This window comes from Oryctolagus cuniculus, chromosome 14 (assembly GCF_051225735.1).
Source record: "Oryctolagus cuniculus isolate XC-2025 breed Fujian yellow rabbit chromosome 14, ASM5122573v1, whole genome shotgun sequence".
NCBI classification, from domain to species: domain Eukaryota; kingdom Metazoa; phylum Chordata; class Mammalia; order Lagomorpha; family Leporidae; genus Oryctolagus; species Oryctolagus cuniculus.
Genome location: NC_142880.1, coordinates 76494721 through 76517739, shown reverse-complemented (window position 1 = coordinate 76517739; position 23019 = coordinate 76494721). Strand labels below are relative to the sequence as shown.

The following is a 23019-nucleotide window of genomic DNA, read 5'->3' as shown; positions in this document are numbered from 1 at the left end:
CTGCTGGTTCACTCCCCAAATGGCAGCAACAGCCAGAGCTGGGCTAATCCAAAGTCAAGAGCCAGGAGCTTCTTCCCAGGCTCCCACACAGGTGCAGAGGTCCAAGGACTTGGGCCATCTTCCACTGCTTTCCCAGGCCATAGCAGAGAGCTGGATCAAAAGTGGAGCAGCCGGGACTCAAACCAGTGCCCATGTGGGATGCAAGCACTGCAGGCAGCAGCTTTACCTGCTATGCCACAGCGCCAGCGCCATGTTAGAATTAATTTAACCTTTCATATTCTTTGTTTTCTTGCTGCCTCCTGCAATTTTCTTTGCTGTCTGAATTTTTTAAAAGTATTATTTATTTGAGAAGCAGAGAGAGAATGAGAGAGCTCCCATCTACTAATTCACTCCCTTGAATGTCCACAATGACCATGGCTGGACCAAGAAAAGAAACAGGAGCAGGAATGCAATCTAGGTCTCCCAGGTGGGTGGCTGTAATAGAGAGATCTGAACCATCTTTGCTGCCTCCTTGGACTATTGACTGGAAAGCCGGAGCCTGGAAATGGAGTCAGGAATTGAACCTAAGCCCTCTGATAAGGGACACAAGCGTGTTAACCACTAGGCTGATGTATCTTCTGTCTGCTCCCACTTATCTCCCTGCCCACAGCAGCATTTAGGACTCGAGAGGAGAGGAGACTACCACTGTCCTTTTTCTGGAGTCTGGTTTAGACTCTGTGTCTGAATCAAGAGACAGGATGGCTGGTTAGGCAAGTAAAATCATGCAGCAAACAATCTGTTTCCTAAAGAAAATTTAGAATATTATACCATGGGCTAAAGCTTGAATAGGTTCTGCTTAATCCAGCTCTAATTTGCCCTATCATTTGTTTATATCTGTATAAATTCTGACCATATTAAATTTTGGCAATTTTAACTTTCATTTGTATCTTTAGACATATTTTGGTGAAGATTGAAGGACTCAATATTAAAGCTGCCAGCCAAATAGCTATACCAGAATCCATTTATATAATTTCTATTATCTTTGCAGGTAAACTTCTAGATCCATGTGGCCATATCTCCCCGGAGTCTCCAGTTATACAGCTTGGTTCTAATTTCACAGCAGTTTGTGTGCTAAAGGAAAAATGTATGGATAATTTTCATGTAAATGCTAATTACATTGTCTGGAAAATAAACCATTTTACTGTTCCTAAGGAACAGTATGCCATCTTAAACAGAACAGCATCCAGTGTCACCTTTACAAATATAACGGCATTAAGTGTTCAGCTAACTTGCAACATTCTTACATTCGGACAGATTGAACAGAATGTTTATGGAATCACAGTAATTTCAGGATGTAAGTTTTGTTTTTGTCTTTGTTTTAAATTTTGTCATGACTGTTATATTTTTAATGTCTGTTAATCTATGAAATATAATAACTTGTGGACTCTGACTTTTGGATGCATTTATTTCAAAAAGCTTAGAAGTAGGAACTGCATTTGCATTGTTCAAATACAGAAAAACCTAAAGAATGAATTTCTTCTGTTTCCTGAAAGTCGGTTACCAGTTTTCTAGCAAAATATTTTGACAAGAGATTCCTTTCAACAGTATTGTTGAATTGAAATCTTTGAATGTATCCATACAAACTTTCAGTATCCCTTAATTGCCGAGAAAATGCACTAGCAAAGCAGCTATCTGAAGACGGAGAATAAATAATGGAGAAAGTTCTTCTTAAAGGTCAAAGGTAGAGATAGTAAACTTTGAGTAGTCCAGAAGTGGGCTATCAGTTATGTGGACCACCCAAACTTTTCTTTTAGTGGAGTTTGGGAAATCAATAAGAGGAGAAATATAAATGAATATTTCTTCTACTAACTAAATATATTTACTAATATATGTAAATATTATTTTAAAAATACACTGACTAGAGAAATCAGTGGATATTTTTATTCAGTTATAAATGAAAGTTGACTTTGTATAGAAAATTAGTGTGAAACAAACTAGCTAATGACAGTAGAAACTATTTCTACGTAAAATGGAGTTCAAGAGTTGGAGTAGAAAAGAAATTAGCTTTGTAGTCATCCCTCTTTGATTATGTCCATACTTCTAGCCTTGTTTTTTTTTTTTTTCTAATTTAGGTTGTGTTTTAGATGGTATATAAGTTGCATATTTGTGGATATAGAACTTTTTTTAAAATGCTAATTATTTCCTTTTAGTGCCTCCAGAAAAACCAAAAAACTTGAATTGCATTGTGTATGAGGGTAAGAAAATGATGTGTCAGTGGGATCCTGGCAGGGAAACATACCTAGAAACAAACTTCACTTTAAAATCTGAATGGTAAGTTACTTTAAGTTTTGTTCTGTGTTGGCTTTACTCAGTCAATTTTTGTTGGAATTTTTATTTGTCAAGGGATATTAAATACAAATTTCAAATACATATGAAGATAGAAAATACTTAATCCCACATACCTGTCACTCAGGTCATGATCAGCTCGGTACTAATGTCACTTTATATGTGTTTATCCTCTACCTCATATCAAAAAAAATCTCAGAAATCATTTCATTCATAAATATTTCTGTATATATGACTAACAGATAAGGACACTTTTTAGAAAACATAGCCACAGGCCGGCGCCGCGGCTCAATAGGCTAATCCTCCACCTAGCGGCGCCGGCACACCAGGTTCCAGTCCCAGTCGGGGCGCCGGATTCTGTCCCGGTTGCCCCTCTTCCAGGCCAGCTCTCTGCTGTGGCCAGGGAGTGCAGTGGAGGATGGCCCAAGTGCTTGGGCCCTGCACCCCATGGGAGACCAGGATAAGTACCTGGCTCCTGCCTTCGGATCAGCGTGGTGCGCCGGCCGCAGCACGCCAGCCGTGGCAGCCATTGGAGGGTGAACCAACAGCAAAAGGAAGACCTTTCTCTCTGTGTCTCTCACCTCACTGTCCACTCTGCCTGTCAAAAAAAAAAAAAAAAAATTTAGTGTGTTTTAACCCATTATGGTAACTGTTCTTTCTGGTGCTTAAATTGTCCTCTCTTCAGTCAGTGGAGTTTATTCAGGTTGGCTCATACAACCTTCTGACACGACTTCATTAGGTCTTGATATCTTCCTTGGTTTCTGGCATGACATAATTTTCCAGGTTCTTCCTACATATTTCCTCATCATGTATTTCCTTATCTAATAATGAGCTCAGCCATTTCCCAAAGAGCGTTGATTCCTTTTCATGAATTCGTTCACATGAATTCCTTTTCATGTGAAAGAATATTTAGAGACTGCAATGTGGTGCTAAGGAAACTCTTTGCTACCAGATTGTCATTGTTGTTACCAGATTGCGATTGTTTCAAGGATTTTTCAGTGGAAAGAGCTGAGAAATGTTCAGTTTGAGATAAAATTCTTCACACAGAAAGACTGGTACAGTATTTGACCTATGAGTTAGAGTACTGTTGGGATGCCTGCATCCTATATAATCTATAAAATAAACCAACTATCTTAATTCCTGCCTTTGCCTGTCAGTTACCCATTTTTGTTTTGCTTTGGTTTTAGGTTTGATGTTTCCTTCTGTTTTGTATGTAAATATTTTGAGATAATTTATATACATATGAGTAAGTGTAGTGATATTACTTAACTTTCTGTGGTGATAGAAATCAGAAAGTGGTTGGCTGGGTTGTAGTAAGTGGCTGAGGAAATTTTTTGGCATGCTAGAAATCTTATCTCTAACCATCTGTCACCAGCTAGCATATTATACTTAAAGAAAGATACTGCTGATTCTCTCTCTTGCTGTCTAACTCTATTTGTCAAAAAAAAAAAAAAGATACTGCTGGTAAAGTAAAGATCCTGTTTCAGGGACAGAAAAAAGGCACACAGCAGTCCCCCCTTTCCCTTGGTTTCAGTTGCCTGCTAAACTTTCTTTCTTTCTTTTCTTTTTTTTCTTTTTTTTTTTTTTTTGACAGGCGGAGTTAGTAAGAGAGAGAAAGGTCTTCCTTTTTCCGTTGGTTTACCCCCCAGTGGCCGCTGCGGCCGGCGCTACGCCGATCCGAAGCCAGGAGCCAGGTGCTTCCTCCTGGTCTCCCATGCGGGTGCAGGGCCCAAGGACTTGGGCCATCCTCCACTGCACTCCTGGGCCACAGCAGAGAGCTGGACTGGAAGAGGAGCAACCGGGACAGACTCCGGTGCCCCGACCGGGACTAGAACCTGGGGTGCCAGTGCTGCAGGCGGAGGATTAGCCTAGTGAGCCGCAGCGCCAGCTAAACTTTCTGATATAAAGAATTCTTAAGTTTTAAATTCCAAGCCTTTCTGAATAGTTTATGAAATTATTTGCCCTTCAGCTCCTTCCTGATAGGAATCATCCTTTTGACCAGTGTATCCATGCTGTATACATTGCCTGCTCGGTAGTCACTTGGGAAGTGTCTCAGTTATTAGATTGACTGTTGGCAGTTTCTTAACATTTGTGTTTAGTAATCCTTATTTTGATAAAGGAACTGAAGTACCAGACTAGCAATATTGGCAATTTTGAAATGCCAAAAAGAAGCTGTATAATGTTTCCTTTCCAAGAGTAGAGAATGTCTAGCCCATGTGCTGTCATAAGGTCTGTGAAATCATTTGGTTTGGCCCTAACAATGCAACCACAGGCAGGACTCAAAATTCAGTAAAATCTATAGCAGGCTAATTTTTTAAGTTGATAATTTTATGTGGCCTGCAAATGATGTTAATAATATTCAGTGTCCCTGCATAGAAAAAAAAGGTTCTCTATCTCTGCTTTATGTGAAGTTCTCAATAGGGGAAGAAAAAAATGGCATGGTAAGGTTGCTAAATCCACAGTAAGTACAAATCTAGGAAATTGTGACTAAAGAAAAAGAAACTTGCACTGGTTTTGCTCTCACACCTCAAACCACAAAAATCCACAGTGCATGATAAGTGCTTAGGATGGAAAAGGCATTGAGTTTGTGGATAGAAGATATGAATAGAAAACACGTTCCAATTGATAGCAGTGGGTTGTGCTAGGAATTATTGGAGTTTGCATCAAGACTTCAGCAAGGTGTCCCATGAAGTTAGGTAGGTAGAAGGATTTAAGAATAGCTTTTGAATGAAAACTTTGAAAATTACTGTAGAGGCTGAAAAAGCTGCTGTTACATTCTGGTAGAGTTGAAGCTGATTAATGAGAAAGGATGCTGTCCAAAGCAAGTTTTTTATTGGGATAAAAAACAAGCTCTGCTAGAAATGCCCAGTTGAACCTGCATTCATAGAAGTGTGCTGTAGGAGCTATGAAAGTCAGGTATATTGTACAGAGTGACAGACCCATGCACTCTGAAAAATAAAAATCATCTACCTAAGTTGTGGCAGCATAATTAAAAAGCATGGATAATAGCTGTGTTTTTATGGAATGGCTCCACCAGTGCTTCATCCTAGAAGTGGAAAATACTTGGGAAAGGAAGGGTTGGAATTTAAAGTCCTGTTAATGATAAGACAGTGCACCTGGCCATCCTGAATCTCTGTGCTATAAAAATGCCAAAGTTTTATTTTTGCCTCCAGATACAACCTCTTTGCTCCAGCCCCTTGACTGAAGCATTGCTTGGTTTATTAAGGCCGTAACATACCTGCCTGGTACTTGATCACATTCAGTCAGCAATTGATGCAGACTCTACTCTGCATGAAATGCTGTGCTGGAAATCCTTCACTATGGCTGAAAGAGTAACACTGATCAGAGCTGAAATGGGAGAATTAAACTGTAAATGCCTGCTGGAGGAACTTAAAGTTTCAAATGATTTTAAAGGGTTCTGGGAGAGGTTAGGAAAGGCTTTCATGTAGCAAGACAGGCTTACCAAGATTACCCGCTACACCACAGCATGGCCACACAGCTCAGTCTTATTATGTAGGCTTTTTTTTTTTTTAAAGATTTATTTTATTTATTTGAAAGGCAAAGTTAGAGAAAGAGAGATCTTCCATCTGATGGTAAACTTCCCAGATGGCCTCAACAGCTGGGGCTGGGCCATGCCAAATCCAAGAGCTAGGAGCTTCATCTCCGTTTCCCCATGGGTGCAGGGGCCAAAGCAGTGGGGCCATCTTCTGCTGCTTTTCCAGGTCCATTAGCCGGGAGCTGGATCAGAAGTAGAGCAGCCAGGACTCAAACCTCTGCCCTATGGGATGTTGCTATTTAAGGTGGCAGCTTTACTTGCTATGCCACAAAGCTGGTTCCATTGTGTAGGTATTATATCATCTCACATCATCACAAGAAAAGTGAGCACAGTACAATAAGATATTTTGAGAGACCACATTTACATAACTTTTTTAATATAAGGTAAACAAATTTCTTGTTTCGTGTATATGCACATAACTTATTACAGTATAGTTATAATTGTCTTACTAGTTCATTTCTTACTGTGCCTAATTATTAAACTTTCTCATAAGTATGTCTGTAGGAAAAACTAGTACATATAGGGTTCAGGGTTCCCATGGGGAGTCTTGGCGCATATCCAGTACAGATAAAGGGGGATCATAAGAAAGTAGGTAATTTTTAAAGAGTTCAGTGAAATTCTGAAGTATAATATTCTTAGAGTTGAAATTTGGACATAATTTTCTGTCTTCAAATATATCAAACTCAGTTCTAAAGAATGGCAGGTTGATTTATAAGAAATTTTGTTTTTAGTGATCAACAATTTGTTGCAAACTTAGCAAAGTTTGTCTCACCAAACACTTTTAAGTAAGTTTTTCATTTGAATTTTTTTACATCTGTTTTTAATGACTAATTCTCCCATTTTTGTATTTAGGGCAACAGAGAAGTTTGCTGATTGCCAAACAAAGCGTGCCACGCCTACCACATGCATTGTTGATTATTCTCCTGTGTATTTTGTCAACATTGAAGTCTGGGTAGAAGCTGAGAATGCCCTTGGGAAGGTTTCATCAAATCATATTAATTTTGATCCTGTAGATAAAGGTAGTTATAAATTTGGGAGTTTATTGGGTTATACAGTGGTTTATAAATTAGTTTTCAGATTATAATTATTTAGAAACAAGCATTTAATTATCTTAGTGATATTTACAAAACCAGTATGTTAACAATACTAAATATAACTTAGAAAAATATCCGTAATCCAAATACACTCATAGCTGTTTTCACTTTGTTACCTTCTGATACTTGCCAAGTTCTCAAACATTTTACACCATTGCAGTCACAGTATACCTGTTCTGTGTTTATTCTTTTCGATAGTTTTTGATATAGCCTGAATAATTATTGCTGTTTGAAACCTGAACCTGAAAAGGTTAACAAATGTGTACTGCTCTCAAAAATACTGAAGTTTCTTCAGAAATCTTACCTTTCCATTACATAGTACAGCATAGCATCACTTTGAGAGAATGTAGTTCATTTGGTAAGGATAAATAAAGAAATATGTATATGCAGTTGTAAAAGTGAAACATGATAAACGTTAGGATTTATTTTATTCTTCAGTGAAGCCCAGTCCACCACGCAATTTATCAGTGAGCAATTCAGAGGAACTGTCCAGTATCTTAAAGTTATCATGGATCAATCCGAATATTAAGAGTGTAATAAGACTGAAATATAACATTCAGTATCGGATCAAAGATGCCTCAACTTGGAACCAGGTAAGTTGAAGGTTACTGTTTATTCAGATCTTCCTTGCAGCCCTCTGTCATGCTTTTGGTTATGTGAAATATTTTGCTTGACATCTCTTTTTGGGTCTTTGGGTCAAGCGAGGGCAAACAAGAGGACATCTGGATGGAACATAACAGCTTTACCATATTCAGACCCTTTTTAAGTAAACCATGGAAGTGATCTAGGTTTATAGAACAACATTTTGATGGGAGGTGAAAGGAATACAAGTAATAAGCAAATTAAGAAAGTAGAGGAGTAAAAATAAAGAGATAAGAATAAGGCAAAACATGTTTAGTCTGCAGGCCAAATTCAGCCTGCCACCTGTTTTTGTAAATTGTTTAATTGGAGGACAGCCACAGTCTTTTGCTTACATATTTCTGTTTTTGTCCTACAGTGACAAAGTTGAGTAGTTATAACAGAGACCTTGTGGCCCAAAAGCCTAAAATATTTACCGTCCTGCCCTTTATAGAAAGTTTGCCAACCCTTGGTAGTGGAGATTGATGGGGATTAACTTCTAAGACTGGAAAGAAAAAAGGATAGTTTACCCAAAGGTGGTGATGTCAGCAAAAGAAGTACTTGGAGCTTTTGAAAAGACCATCACCATAGTGTCAAGCTACTCATATTGTCCTTTGTTGTGATTCCATTTGTCACCAACAGTATGTTTTGCTTTTGTTGTTGTTGTTGCTCTTTTAGCCATATTGAGTTTGTATGTACATTGAGCCTACAGCCTTACTGCCTCTGTTCTCCAGTCCACTTATCTAAAAGGCTCAGAATATAATCAGAAGAAATGATAAAATTAGATTAATGCTTCATGTTGTACAGAGAGGAGATATACATGAAGTTCATTAAAATATTTTTAATATCTTAATTTAGAGGTATCAAACCTGGACATTTGTTTTGTACCAATATTAAAATCTCACTGATCTCATCTCAAATTCTACTGATCTCAGTTCTCAATAGAAATAACCAGAGTTTTATTATTGTTTGTAATTAATCTCTTTTTTCCTGAAACCCAGGTTTATCTACTAGGATAGCTTTTGTTTTTCTTGATTGAGCTGGATTTCTTCCTTTTGACTGTCAGGATCTACACTCCATTGTACTCATGTCATGGCATTTACATGTGGGTTCCTACGCTATTCTGTTTCCTAAGGAGTTTGGTTAATGGGCAGAGAGGGCTTGGCAGGACAGAGAACGAATAGAAATGAGATCAGCATGTTTACTTCCCCAGCTTCCTCTGTAGGGCTGGTTCTGTGTCTCAGTTTAAGGTCAGTGCTCCTATCCCAGCAGCCCTCTCTGTCAGACCCTCTTCATTCAGGTTCCATTGCCTCCTCTCATCCCTTTGGGCTTAGGGGTGGTAACAGCTACAGGCCCCAGAGTACTGACTTACCTATCCAAGGATTCCCTACCCTGTCTATATTCCCTTTATTAAGTTCTCCCAATTTCTAGGTGGAGTGTGCCATCTGTTTCCTGCTGAGTTGTTGAGTGTGATAGGCCCAGTGGAAGAAATAAAATTTGAAAGGAAGAATAATAGATGTTTCTGTACTTCTCAGTCTTTGTAACATTAGTGGTTTCTGGATTGTATTTATTCTTCAGAGGTTGTGTTTAATTTACTAGTATTGTTTCATTAAGTTGTTTTCTAAAATCTTACATAATACAGAAGCCCTTATTTACTGGGCTTTTTGGTCTAGTTGATTTACTCTGTTTTCAGATTCCCCCTGAAGATACATCAACTACCAGATCTTCATTCACTGTCCAGGACCTTCAGCCTTTTACAGAGTATGTATTTAGGATGCGCTGTATGAAGGAAGATGGTAAAGGATTCTGGAGTGACTGGAGTGAAGAAGCAAGTGGGATCACGTATGAAGATAGTAAGTGAATAAATACAAAATTATTTTGAAATTCTTCCTGTCAGTTGTGTCTGGTTTAAGAATGTAGACCTTGCTGCCAATGTTGTGACGTAGTGGGTAAAGCCGTTGCTTGCAGTGCCGGCTTCCCATTTGGGCACAGATTTGTTTCCCAGCTGCTCTACTTCTGATCCAGTTGCCTGCTAATGCTCCTGGGAAAAGCAGTGAAAGATGTTGCAAGTGCTTGGGCCCCTGCAAATCACATGGGAGACCTGGAAGAAGCTCCTGGCTCCTGGCTCCGACGTGGCCCAGCCCTGGCTGTTGCAGCCATCTGAGGAGTGAACCAGCAGATGGAAGATCTCTCTGTCTGTACCTCTCTGTAACCCTGACTTTCAAATAAATAACTAAATCGTTAAAAGAAAAAATAGAGAGACTTTATTGTTTCTTATTTGGTCATTTTATTCGAACTAGTATTTACACTCAATTTTTAAGTACATCAGGATATAAAATTCGGAGTAGTCATTGGGCACAGCTATCAGATGCTGCTTGGGACATCAGCATTCCCTGTAAGAGTGCTTGGATTCAAGTCTTAGATTCAAGTGCTTGGATTCAAACTTAGATTCAAGGTTTGTTTGTTTTTTTTTGTTTGTTTGTTTGTTTGTTTGTTTTTTGACAGGCAGAGTGGACAGTGAGAGAGACAGAGAGAAAGGTCTTCCTTTGCCATTGGTTCACACTCCAATGGCCGCTGCGGCCGGTGCACCACGCTGATCCGAAGGCAGGAGCCAAGCACTTGGGCCATCCTCCACTTCACTCCCTGGCCACAGCAGAGAGCTGGCCTGGAAGTGGGGCACCTGGAACAGAACCCGGCGCCCTGACCGGGACTAGAACCCGGCGCCCTGACCGGGACTAGAACCCGGTGTGCCAGTGCCACAGGCGGAGGATTAGCCTATTGAGCCGCGGCGCCAGCTAAGTCCAACTTCTTATTCTAGCTTCCTGCTGATGTGCAAAATTGGTGGCTTGCAGGTGTTAGCTCAAGTACTTAAAACCCCTGCCGTCATGTGGGAGGCCCAGATTGATTTCTGGGCTCATACCTTTATCCTGGCCCACTCTTGATAGGCATTTGTGGCTAGTCTCTTTCTCTATCTCTACCTTTCAAATAAAATGAAAGCAGAAAAGATGTAAAATTTGAGACTCATTGTATATAGTGGAAGTCTATTGGATAGCTAATTAAATTATCATGGAATGGTGTCTTAGATACCATGAGAAATCCATTGACCTAACTGTTAATAAGACTAGGGCATTTTATTTAAGGGGAGCAATCCAATGATAGCCCCAACTAGAGAGTCATCTCTTAAATCATTAAACATCACACAACCTAGCAAAATATGCCTTAGTCTATCATTAGCAAAAAGATAACTTGTATTATATCAAAAAGGCTTGATAAACACTGGAAAAGAATTGATAGTAGAATTTTGGTTAGTTGATTTATTTTCATTATCCTTTTTTCAAAGAGATGACATAAAGCATACAGTATAGAATATAAAAGACAGGAAAGGGTATAAGTCTAATGTAACATTCCCTCCCCAAAGCAACTAATGTTACTAGTTTCTTGTTTAGCCATCAAGACATAGTCCTGTAGCATATGAATTTTTCATTTTGAATATTTTCCTATCACAGTCTTACCTTGCAAATGTCAGATAGCAGCTGTGGCTTTAAACTCTCCCCCATCCCTTCAATTCCAGTTCTACTAGAGGTTTCAGTCATGTGAGTTGAGAGTATAAAAGACAGAAAAGTACTGTTCTCTTCTGTAAATTTTCTCCATCTCAAAAATGCCAGGGAGAAAAGTCATCCTGCTATTGCTAGTTTGGGGCCCTCTACTAGTTTCCTTTTGGGTTTGGGAAAATTCATGAAATACTTTCAGATGTGGGTAAAATGTAGTTGTTAATACCAGTGTATGTTTTTCTAGGGGAAGAGTACTTAGTCATTATCAAAGGAGATCTCTTTTCTTTTTCATTTCTTCAACTTAGTGAATGAGGCTTCTAGGTTCTCTTGATGGTAGGAAGTATTTCTGGTCTATAAAATTTTCTATATAACTTGTATTCTTTAGTTTGTTAGGTACTACTTGGTGCTCTTGTACATATCCATGTGAACTGTCAGTACCAGCAGCTTCTTCCTCAGCCTTCCTGGTTTGCTTGTCCTCTTTGCTCTGCACTTGCCTTCTGAAAATCAATGCATCATTCCTGAGATTTATTCAGATTTTTTCTTATTCTGTTGAAATCCATGCCTGTAATTACACTTAGAAGAATTTTGAAAGATCCATTAATGTAGAGATTTTATTTTATTTTATTTTAAAGATTATTTATTTGAAAGTCAGTTACCAGAGAGAGAAAAGGCAGAGAGAGAGAGAGAGGTCTTCCATCCTATGGTTCACTCCCCAATTGGCTGCAATCAGCTGTGCTGATCTGAAGCCCGGAGCTTCTTCCAGGTTTCCCACGTGGGTGCAGGGGCCCAAGGACTTGGGCCATCCTCTACTGCTTTCCCAGGCCATAGCAGAAAGCTGGATTGGAAGTGGAGGAGCCGGGTCTTGAACTGGTGCCCATATGGAATGTTGGTGCTTCAGGCTAGGGCATTAACCCACTGTGCCAAAGTGCCAGCCCCCATGTAGGGATTTTAAAACCTATTTACTGATATTTGACGTATATTATGTCATTCCAATATAAAGTAATAAACTTTGTTTACCAATTTTTTCTTAAGATTTGTTTATTCAAAAGGCAGAGTTACAGAGAGGCAAAAGCAGAGAGAAACACCCTCCATCTGCTAGTTCACTCCCCAAATGGCCACAACAGCCACAACTGGTCTGATCCGAAGCTGGGAGCTTCCTCCAGGTCTCCCACATGGGTGCAGGGGCCCAAGGACTTGGGCCATCTTCCACTGCTTTCCCAGGCCATAGCAGAGAACCAGGACTGAACCGGTGCCTATTTGGGATGCTGGCACTGCAGGTGGTGGCTTTACCCACTACACCATGTCACTGGCTCCCCAAATTTGTTTTATATTCCTTTTTTGAAAAGGTAGATCAACAGAGAAGGAAGCAAAGACAGTGTCCATCCACTAGTTCACTCCCCAAATGGCTCTAATGGCCCAGGCTGGGCTATGCCGAAGCCAGGAGCCAAGAACTCCATCTGAGGGCTGAGGCTGTGGCTTAGTGGGTAAAGCCACTGCCTGCAGTGTTGACATCCCATATGGATGACGGTTCAACTCCTGGCTGCTCCATTTTTTTAAGATTTATTTATTTGAAAGAGTTACAGAGAGAGGTAGAACCAGAGAGAGAGAGAGGTCTTTCATCTGCTGGTTCACTCCCCAAATGACCTCAATGGTCAGAGCTGAGCTGATCCAAAGCCAAGAACCAGGAGCTTCTTCCAGGTTTCCTACACCGGTGCAGGGGCCCAAGGACTTGGACCATCTTCTGCTTTCCCAGGCCATAGCAGAGAGCGGGATCTGAAGTGGAGCAGCCAGGACTCGAACCAGTACCCATATGGGATGCTGGCACTGCAGGCTGCAGCCTTGACCCACTGCACCGGCCCCTGCTCTACTTCTGATCCAGCTCCCTGTTAATGTGCCTGGGAAAGCAGTGGAAGATGTCCTAAATCCTAGGGTCCCTGCACCCATGTGGGAGACCCAGAAGAAGCTTTTGATTCCTGGCTTCAGATCAAACAGCTCCAGCTGTTGTGACCATCTAGGAAGTGAACCAGTGGATGCAAGACATCATTGTCTCTGCCTCTGCCTCAGTGTAACTCTGCCTTTCAGGTAAATAAATAAATCTTTAAAATATAAAAGAACTCCATCTGCATCTCCCATGTGGGTGCAGGGGCCCAAGTACTTCGGCTATCTTCTTCTACTTTCCCAGGCATATTAGTAGGGAGGTGGATCAGAAGCAGAGCAGCCGGGACTTGAGCCATTGCTCCAGTGTGGGATGCCATTGTCGTAGGCAAAGGCTTTCTCCACTGCACCATAATGCCAGTCCCCCCAACCCCATATATATAAATATATATATATATTTATATATATTTATATATATATATATATATTTGAAAGGCAGAGTTAGAGGCAGAGAGATCTTCCATCAAATGGTTCACTCCCCAAATGGCCGCAATGGCTAGGCTGATCCAAAGACTGGAGCTTCTTCTGGGTCTCCCACGTAGGTGCAGGAGCCCAAACAGTTGGGCCATCTTCTACTAGACTGTAGCAGAGAGATCGATGGGAAGTAGAGCAGCTGGGTCTTGAACTGGTATGAAAGGCTTTTATTTATTTGAAAGCTCCCATCCACTGGTTCACTCCCCAAATGACCACAGCAACCAGGGCTGGGCTAGACTGAAGTCAGGAGCTTCTTCCGGGTCTCCCACATGGGTGCAGGGGCCCAATCACTTGGAGCATCTTCTATTGCTTTCCCAGGTGCATTAGCAGGGAGGCAGATTGGAAGTAGAATAGCTGAGTCTCGAACTGTCACCCATATAGGATGCCATCAATAAAGGTTACCTGCTATACCACCACAACACTGACCCACAATATATTATTTATATGTGTTTGGAGGGTTTAAGCTTATATTTAAATATTATTAAAATGTTATTTTTAGCGATAAGTAGTACCCATTTTTATTTTATCACGAATGAAAACATTTAAGTTTGTCTTAAAAAAAATCAAGTAGTGTCAAGTGATTTTTCAGAATATAAGATGATTTGCATTATTTGGTACTCAACAAAATTAAAATGGATTTGAATAAAATCTAGGTGAAGTGTTGATCGTTAAGAGACAATTATAGATGACGAAACACGTAAGAGGATAGGAAAGCTGGGAAGACTGCTGCCCGTACATGAGGAAACTTAGATACGTGCACGAGTACAGAGCAGCACCCAAACAGAACGTGCAGTTACAAGATAGTGAAAAAATAATAAATAGCTGTGCTTCTTGGCTACTGGTTGAGATGCTAGTGCTTAGGTACATTTGTACCTTTATGTGAAATTTTGAGCTTGAAAAATCTCCATTATAGTCTAAGTCATCACGCATCACTGTGCCTAAAGGAGGACCCAGAGCTATATTGTTCTGGGATGAGAAAACACTGTTACAAAGATTAGACACACTATGTAATTGAAGGGCAAGGATACTAACAGCAAGGTAAGAGAGGATTTTATTTTACTGTTAAAATTTAAGCTTTTTGGCCAGTGCCACGGCTCAATAGGCTAATCCTCTGCCTGTGGCACCGTCACCCCAAGTTCTAGTCCCGGTTGGGGCGCCAGATTCTGTCCCAGTTGCTCTTCTTCCTGTCCAGCTCTCTACTGTGGCCCAGGAAGGCAGTGGAGGATGGCCCAAGTCCTTGGGCCCTGCACCCGCGTGGGAGACCAGGAGAAGCACCTGGCTCCTGGCTTTGGATTAGCGCGTTGCGCTGGCTGCAGCGCGCTGGCCTCAGTGCGCTGGCCTCAGTGGCCTTTGTGGGGGTGAACCAACGGCAAAGGAAGACCTTTCTCTCTGTCTCTCTCACTATCTACTCTGCCTGTCAAAAAAATAAATAATAGTAATAAACATCTGAAAATAAAAAGCTTAAATTTTATGTGTTTTATTTAGGACCATCCAAAGCACCAAGTTTCTGGTATAAGATAGATCCATCCCATACTAATGGCTATCGATCTGTACAACTCATATGGAAGGTAAAACAAATTATGTTCTTTATTTCTTGCATAAATATACTTTCTGTGGTATGAATGGAGGTTTGTTTTTTTTTTTTGTTTTTGTTTTTGTTTTTGTTTTTGTTTTTTTTTTAATCAAAGATTTATTTATTTGAAAGAGTTACACAGAGAGAGAAGGAGAGCTGAGGAGAGGAGGGGAAGTGGGGAGAGTGAGTGCAAGCGAACTGATTCACTCCCCAATTGGCCACAATGGCTGGAGCTGCGCCGATCCAAAGCCAGGAGCCAGGAGCTTCTTCTGGGTCTCCCATGCCGGTGCAGGAGCCCAAGGACCTGGGGCATGTTCTGATTTCCCAGGGCATAGCAGAGATTGGAAGTGGAACAGCCAGGATTCAAATCGGTGCCCATATAGGATGCCGGCACTGCAGGCGGCGGCTTTACCCACTACACCACCGCTCAGGCCCATAAATGGAGGTTTTTAACACTTAAATTTTCATTCATCATAGTAGCAACAAAGCATTTGATAAATATTTTTAATAAATAGAAACAGCTTTATATGTATGATTTAGGGTCAGGTTGAGAAACTGCAGATATTAAGTACTTTATAGATATTTTATCACAGCTCTGTAAGTTACAAGTTCTGTAAGAAAAGGGACCCTGTCTTGTACTTGATTGAATTTTCCAGAGAGAATTCATAAAAACTTGGGATAGTCAAAAATGTTGATAAATTGATACAAGTGTATGAGTCTATCATGTTTTAAAAGATAGAAAATCAAACATAGCATAAATTAATTTAGGCCCATATTGCTGTAGTGGAGAATTGTATACAGAGCTTTAAAACTGGGTTAATGCTTTTACTCTTCATTAAGAATGTAGTAATTTTACTTTAGTACTGAGTGGAAAATGAGGTTGTCAGTCCTTTCTTGTTTAATACTTAGAGGTTTGACTAATGGCAAAATTTCTGAATCTAAAGAAACTGATTATTCAATTCTACTGATTATTTTTATGAAATAAAAATTTTTAAATAAAAATTATTTTGTTACAGACATTATCTCCTTTTGAAACCAACGGAAGGATCTTGGATTATGAAGTGACCCTCACGAGATGGAAATCACGTTTGCAAAATTACACAGTTAATGACACAAAACTGACAGTAAATCTTACGAATGATCGTTATATAGCTACTCTAACAGCAAGAAATCTGGTTGGCAAATCAGATCCATCTGTTTTAACTATCCCTGCCTGTGACTTTCAAGGTTTGTGTCTATGAGGCAGAACCAGGCTTATGATTGCAAAAGAATGGTTCGGTATGGACAGGGCTCTTGAATGCACAGGTAGTGTAGCCTATATCTGCAGTGTCAAGGATTTTCAGAAATGAGCTGGCAGACACTCTTAGTATCAGAGCTGATCATAGTTTTAGAGATTAGTCAGCAGGCAAATTTCATCAGAATGGGTGAAATACTTCTATCACTGCATGGCTCACATAAACCTTACAGTCAGCTATTTAATGCATTTGAGCATTTTCTGTTTGTTTAATTGGTTTTTAAAATATTAAAGGTTTTGAAAGTTTTACTTCATTTGCATATGACTTAAATGCCATTTTGAGTAGCCGGGTTAAATGTCATTACCTGGCCCCCACCAATCCCTAACCAGGACATGTGTCATCCCTTCCTCCGGCATATGCACACTATATGTGCTGCCTGCCATGCCTGTCTGTTACTCACTTAGTTGTCTTGGTTATCAGATCCACTGTCAACAGCATTGCAGTGCTTGTGTTCAGGTAACACTGTTTAATAATGGCTCCAACACACAAGATTAGTAATGCTGGCAGTTTCATTATGTCAGAGAGAAGCCATAAAGTGCTTCCTTTTAAGGATCACCTACATCATCACAAGAAGAATGAGCAAATGTTTTGAAAGAGAAATAGAAACCACGATCACATAACTTCTTTACAGTATATTGTTAAAGTCTGTTATTTATTATTGCTAATTTTTACTTTGCCTAATTTGTAAATCAAACCTTATAGATATTATGTGTAGGAAAATCATAGTATATAAGCAATTTGGTACTGTCTTTCAGGTATCCACTAGGGGTCTTGGAACATAACCCCATGGATAAGGATGGGGGTTGCTGTGTGCAAGGGTCTTCAAAAAGTTCATAGGAAATGCATATTAAAAAAGTATGTGTGGATTTCAAAAATGCGTGCACTAAAACAAACATGCTTTAATTCCATCTTCCATGAATTTTTTGAAGTATCCTTATATTGGTTTATTTGTGGTTTTCAAAGAAGAGAAGGTTGTAATTACAGACTTAGACAAAACATTTGAAGAATTTTGGTAAAGCAAGAATTGAAGCTTAAAAATAAACTGCCTTACATGTAAGTCATATGTGAGTGCTTTAATTCATGTAAATATATGTTTATATCATACATTGATAAATCATATTTTGGAAACGTCAAGCTTTTGGAAGTTTGAATGTTCATTTATTGTATCAGTGTTCAAACTTTTTGTTTTACAGCTACTCGTCCTGTAATGGATCTTAAAGCATTCCCAAAAGATAACAAGCTTTGGGTAGAGTGGACTGCTCCAAATGAATCTGTAAGGAAATACATACTTGAGTGGTGTGTGTTATCCGATAAATTGCCCTGTATCCTGGACTGGCAACAAGAAGATGGTACCACACATCGCACATATTTAAGAGGTAGATCTGACTAGAAACATTGAATTTGATAACCTGTGTCAAACTCTTAGTTTTTCTTTTGCATATTCTTTGCTGTTTTATAGACTTCGTAGGCCATTGAAAAAGACTCCCAGTTTATCACAGCCTCTTTATTTACAAGATGGCTGGCTCTCAGCAAGTTGCACTTAGCCCCTCTGAATCTATGGGGTTTCTTTTTGGACAGAGTGAGGTTAATACTGTCGTCTTTTTATACCCTAATACTGCATTAACAAAACTGTAAAGAAGTAGGAAAACGTAAGAAAGTGCAGCCATTGCTGCTGAGGTGGTGTATTCTCTGTAGCCGATTTAATTCCCTCTCCCTTTAGATGAGAAAACAGGTAGGCATCTGCATGACTTGTTTAATGTCTTCCAGACATGACATAGGGGAAGCCAAACTGGAGTGCAGGTTTCCTTAGGCCTTTCAGTTGGATGTTCTAGCAAAGGACAGGAAGAAACGAGATACAGTAAGTTCAAGGTGGACTGTTCTGTTGAGGTACCGCTGTAGAGGGTAACCTGTAAAGAGCTGTAACAACTTTCAGCAGACGAAGGCACTGAGCTTATAGTGATCAGAAACAGAATTATTAGAATTTAGCTGTGGATAATATGACTAATCAATGAAAACCCATAACAAGGATACCAGCTTTAAGTTTTTGGGGTTTATTCATAAAATAGACTGGCCCTCATTAACCTGTTATGTAACGTACAGTTTTAATACGCTTAATTGGCTAGCATATTAACCTTTTCACATTAAAACATGGTGGATCCAGGGAGGAAATAGATTAGAAATAATTGGATAATAGAAACTTTTTTTTTTAAGATTTTGTTTATTTGAGAAGTAGAGTTACAGACAGTGAGGGGGAGAGACAGAGAAAGGTCTTTTTCCACTGGTTCACTCCCCAAATAATTGCAGTGACCGGAGCTGTGCCAATCTGAAGCCAGGAGTTTCTTCGGGGTCTCCCACATGGGTGCAGGAGCCCAAGCACATTGGCCATCTTCTACTGCCCTCCCAGGCAATTGCAAAGAGTTGGATTGGAAGAGGAGCAGCTGGGACTAGAACCAGCAACCATATGGGATGGCACCACGGAGGATCAACTCACTGTGCAACAGCACTGGCCCCAATAGAAAGTTTTTACAGAACAACAGAGCAGAGGCCCGGGAAACATTAAAGTCAGGCAGGCAGCCCTGAAAGCGTCACTGCTTTAGCAGAATATAAACATTTTTCATTGCTTGGTAATGTTAAATCATCAAGAAAAGGTAAAATTACTCTGTTTAAGAAAGCAAAGGAATATATAACTTTATGAATAATAGTTATGGAAAATACAAGTTCTTATTGAAGGGATATATTCCATATAGACATGTAATTTTCTGTTATGGATAGATTATGCTACATAAAGAAATTTTATAGTTATATGCTAAAAGAGTGGATATGTTGATAATTTGGATGATTTTAAGTAAAAAGTATGTGAAAAAATTAATCGGGAATATGACTAATTTCATTTTTTTCAACTTTAATGTCTAACAAATGAGAGCCTTTGGGGCTTTTCCTTCAGTCTTACTTTTTTTTTTTTTTTAAAGATTTATTTATTTATTCGAAAGGGTTACATAGAGAGAGGAGAGTCAGAGAGGTCTTCCATCTGATGGTTCACTCCCCAATTGGCTGCAACGGCCGGAGCTGTGCCGATCCGAAGCCAGGGGCCAGGAGCTTCTTCCAGGTCTCCCACATGGGTGCAGGGACCCAAGGACTTGGGCCATCTTCTACTGCCTTCCCAGGCCATAGCAGAGAGCTGGACAGGAAGTGGAGCAGCCGGGTCTCAAACCGGCATCCATATGGGATGCCGGCGCTTCAGGCCAGGGTGTTAACCCCCTGTGTCACAGCGCCGGCCCCTTCCTTCAGTCTTAATAGTGGTGTTTTGCTCAGTAGGCAAATCTCAGAGAATTAGATAAGATACATAAAGTTTATTAAACCCTAAGGAAGACCCTGAATTATTTGAGATCAGTATTTTGTAAATCCTGAATATAAATATTATCATTAGTTTTATTAGTAAAACTTCCAATTTTTTATCTACTGTATGAAAAGTAAGTAAACTTTTATAAGCAATTTTATTCTATTGAGCTTGAATCCATTACAAAGAAGACATTGCTTACTTAGAAAACAGAACAGAAAGTTAGATAGTCATGAAATTCTAAATAAAAATATAGAGTATGAAAAAATGTTTGATCTGCTGTTCTTACTTCAGGGAACCTTGTGGAGAGCAAATGTTATTTGATAACAGTCACTCCAGTATATGCAGATGGCCCAGGAAGACCAGAATCTATAAAGGCATACCTTAAACAAGCACGTAAGTCCAAACTTACTTTTCTTTGAAAACTAGCAGTTTAGTCCGTTTAGTTTTCTTTTTTTTGGACAGGTAGAGTTATACACAGTGAGAGAGAGAGAGAAAGGTCTTCCTTCCGTTAGTTCACCCCCCACCACCACCAAATGGCTGCCATGGCTGGCGCGCTGTGCCGATCTGAAGCCAGGAGCCAGGTGCTTCCTCCTGGTCTCCCATGGGGTGCAGGGCCCAAGCACTTGGGCCATCCTCCACTGCACTCCTGGGCCACAGCAGAGAACTGGACTGGAAGAGGAGCAACTGGGACAGAATCCGGTGCCCCGACTAGGACTAGAACCCTGGGTGCCAGCACTGTAGGCAGAGGATTAGCCTAGTGAGCCGCAGCGCCGGCCTAACAGTTTAGTTTAACAAAGATATTTTATCACATTATTTTAAATAAGGACTTATGTCATTATAGTAGAATAATTCTATTATAAGGAAATTTTATAAATTTTAATGATTCACTAAAAATGCTAATAATTTTCAGTTAGCAAATATACTTCTTCTGTTTTAGCACCTTCCCAAGGACCTATGGTTCGGACAAAGAAAGTGGGGAAAAACGAAGCTGTCCTAGAATGGGACCAACTTCCTGTTGATGTTCAGAATGGATTTATCAGAAATTATACTATATTTTATAAAACCATCATTGGAAATGAGACTGGTAATAAAACTATATCCATCATTAAAGATCAAGTTCTTAAATTTTTATAAATACTCGTTTCTAACTTCAAATAAAACATTTAAAATATATGGTGTTCCTAGAAAGAATACACCTTAGAATACGATTATGGTTGCTTTCATGACTGTATTTTTAAAATATTGTACTCACAAAAGAATATATCAGTTACAAAAGCTGTTTCCTGGCAGAAATAGTTTTTTAATACTTTCAGAACGCTAAAGGCCAGATTGATCAGAATGCTGAGTAGAGGAATAAAGCACAGGTTTTGATTTCTTGCAGCGGTGAACGTGGATTCTTCCCACACAGAATATACCCTGTCCTCTCTGACTAGTGACACGTTGTACATGGTACGAATGGTAGCATACACAGATGAAGGCGGAAAGGATGGTCCAGAATTCACATTTACTACACCAAAGTTTGGTAAGAAATGTTTATTTTTCTTTAATGAATAAAAAGTTTTTGTGCTAAAATTTTGTTTAAAAGTACAACTTTGGATTCATGGAAATACTCATAAATTGTGATGTTTATATTGTTTTACTTTGAACTATAGAAAGAAAGTACTATTCCTTACTTTGGTATTTTATTAAAGCTGTTTCTGACTGAATTCAGCTAAACTTTGAATTCCGAAGCAATATAAATCTAGGTGGGTTCCATTTTTCACTGGCTCATGCGTGGTATATTACCTTCTTTTCTACTTTTACTCTTTCCTTGTATAGGTAGGCTACTGTATTCCACCCTTACAGACTTCACTTGCCCCATATCTGCAGTTGAGTCTCCAGCCTACCGAAATAAGGCTTCCAACCCCACTGAAACCCTTCTGGGATCACTCGTAGAAGACCTCTTAGTCATCACTAGTGTATGCTTTGTGGTGTTCATCTTTTCTCTGGCCTTTCTGACATTTAACCTTGTTGGCTTTCACATCCTTGAAACTCCTTCCACCCTATACTCATCCTTGAGGCTCCTCTCTCCTGATCCTTCCTTGCTCTTTTCTACTGTACTTTTAAATGATTTTTCTCCTACTCTACTAAGAGCGCTACTCTTAGTGTTATTTCTTTTTTTAAAGCTTTATTTTATTTATTTGAAAGACAGAGTTACTGAGTGAGGTAGAGACAGAGAGATCTTCCATCCGCTGGTTCACCCTCCAGATGGCTGCAACAGCCGGAGCTGAACCAATCTGAAGTCAGGAGCCAGGAGCCTCTTCCAGGATTCCCACATGGGTGCAGGAGCCCAAGGACTTGGGCTAACTTCTACTGCTTTCCCAGGCTATAGCAGAAAGCTGGATCAGAAGTGGAGCATCTGGGACTCAAACCAGCGCCCATATGGGATGCCAGTGCTGCAGGCCAGGGCTTTAACCCACTACACCACAACGCCGCCCCACTCTTAGCCCTCTTTTCTTATCTGCCTATTTAGAATCCCCTTCCATAACTTCAGCCAAAACACATGTCTTGGGGCTGGTGCTGTGGCACAGTACGTTAAGCCTCTGCCTGTGGTGCTGGCATCCCATATTGGCACCATATTCGAGTCCCGGATGCTCCTCTGTTTATAGCCTGGGAAAGCAGTGGAGGGTGACCCAAATGCTTGGGCACCTGCACTCACGTGGGAGACCCAGAAGAAGCTCCTGGCTCTTGGCTTCAGAGCAGCTCAGCTGTAGCTGTTGGGACCATTTGGGGAGTGAACCAGCAGATGGGAGACCTTTCTCTCTGTATCTCCGTCTTTGTAACTCTTCCTCTCAAATAAATAAAATCTTAAAAAAAGACAACATGTCTCTTCTTTTGTTGTTTGAATGCTATATCATCTCTGCCAAAGATAGAAATTTAATGATTGTAATACATTTTTCATTTATTTTTCCCTCATGTAAACCAAAAGTCAAGTCCTATTCATAACACCTCAGTACTTCTTGTGAGTACCCTTTCATAATCATATCCTCCTTTGTAAACTCATAATTTTTTCCTTCTTCTTTTTCTTACTACATTGCCCTAGTGTAGTTCCTCCTCGTTTGATCACTCCTGGATTCTCTAAAGCAGTCTTAGGCTTCCTTCTTTCTTTTCTTTTTCTCTTTTTAAGATCTATTTTATTTATTTGAAAGAGTTAGAGAGGCAGAGGCAGAAAGAAAGAGGTCTTCCATCCACTGATTCACTCCCCAGACAGCCACAGCA

The 23019-nt window shown here is 39.9% G+C and overlaps 1 protein-coding gene across 3 annotated transcripts in view; it reads left to right on the top strand.

The window, feature by feature from the left end:
* IL6ST (interleukin 6 cytokine family signal transducer) overlaps positions 1-23019 on the top strand; it is a 56490-nt gene that overhangs the window by 21739 nt on the left and 11732 nt on the right. For 2 of the 3 annotated variants that reach the window (XM_008262226.5, XM_017344725.4), the window contains 11 exons: positions 1028-1333; positions 2190-2310; positions 6734-6900; positions 7414-7568; positions 9287-9446; positions 15039-15121; positions 16143-16353; positions 17615-17797; positions 20053-20154; positions 20699-20845; positions 21143-21283. In XM_008262226.5, the coding sequence (XP_008260448.2) occupies positions 1028-1333; positions 2190-2310; positions 6734-6900; positions 7414-7568; positions 9287-9446; positions 15039-15121; positions 16143-16353; positions 17615-17797; positions 20053-20154; positions 20699-20845; positions 21143-21283 (1776 nt within the window). The remainder of the gene's footprint in view (positions 1-1027; positions 1334-2189; positions 2311-6733; positions 6901-7413; positions 7569-9286; positions 9447-15038; positions 15122-16142; positions 16354-17614; positions 17798-20052; positions 20155-20698; positions 20846-21142; positions 21284-23019) is intronic. The other variant, XM_089313172.1, reaches the window with a different exon arrangement.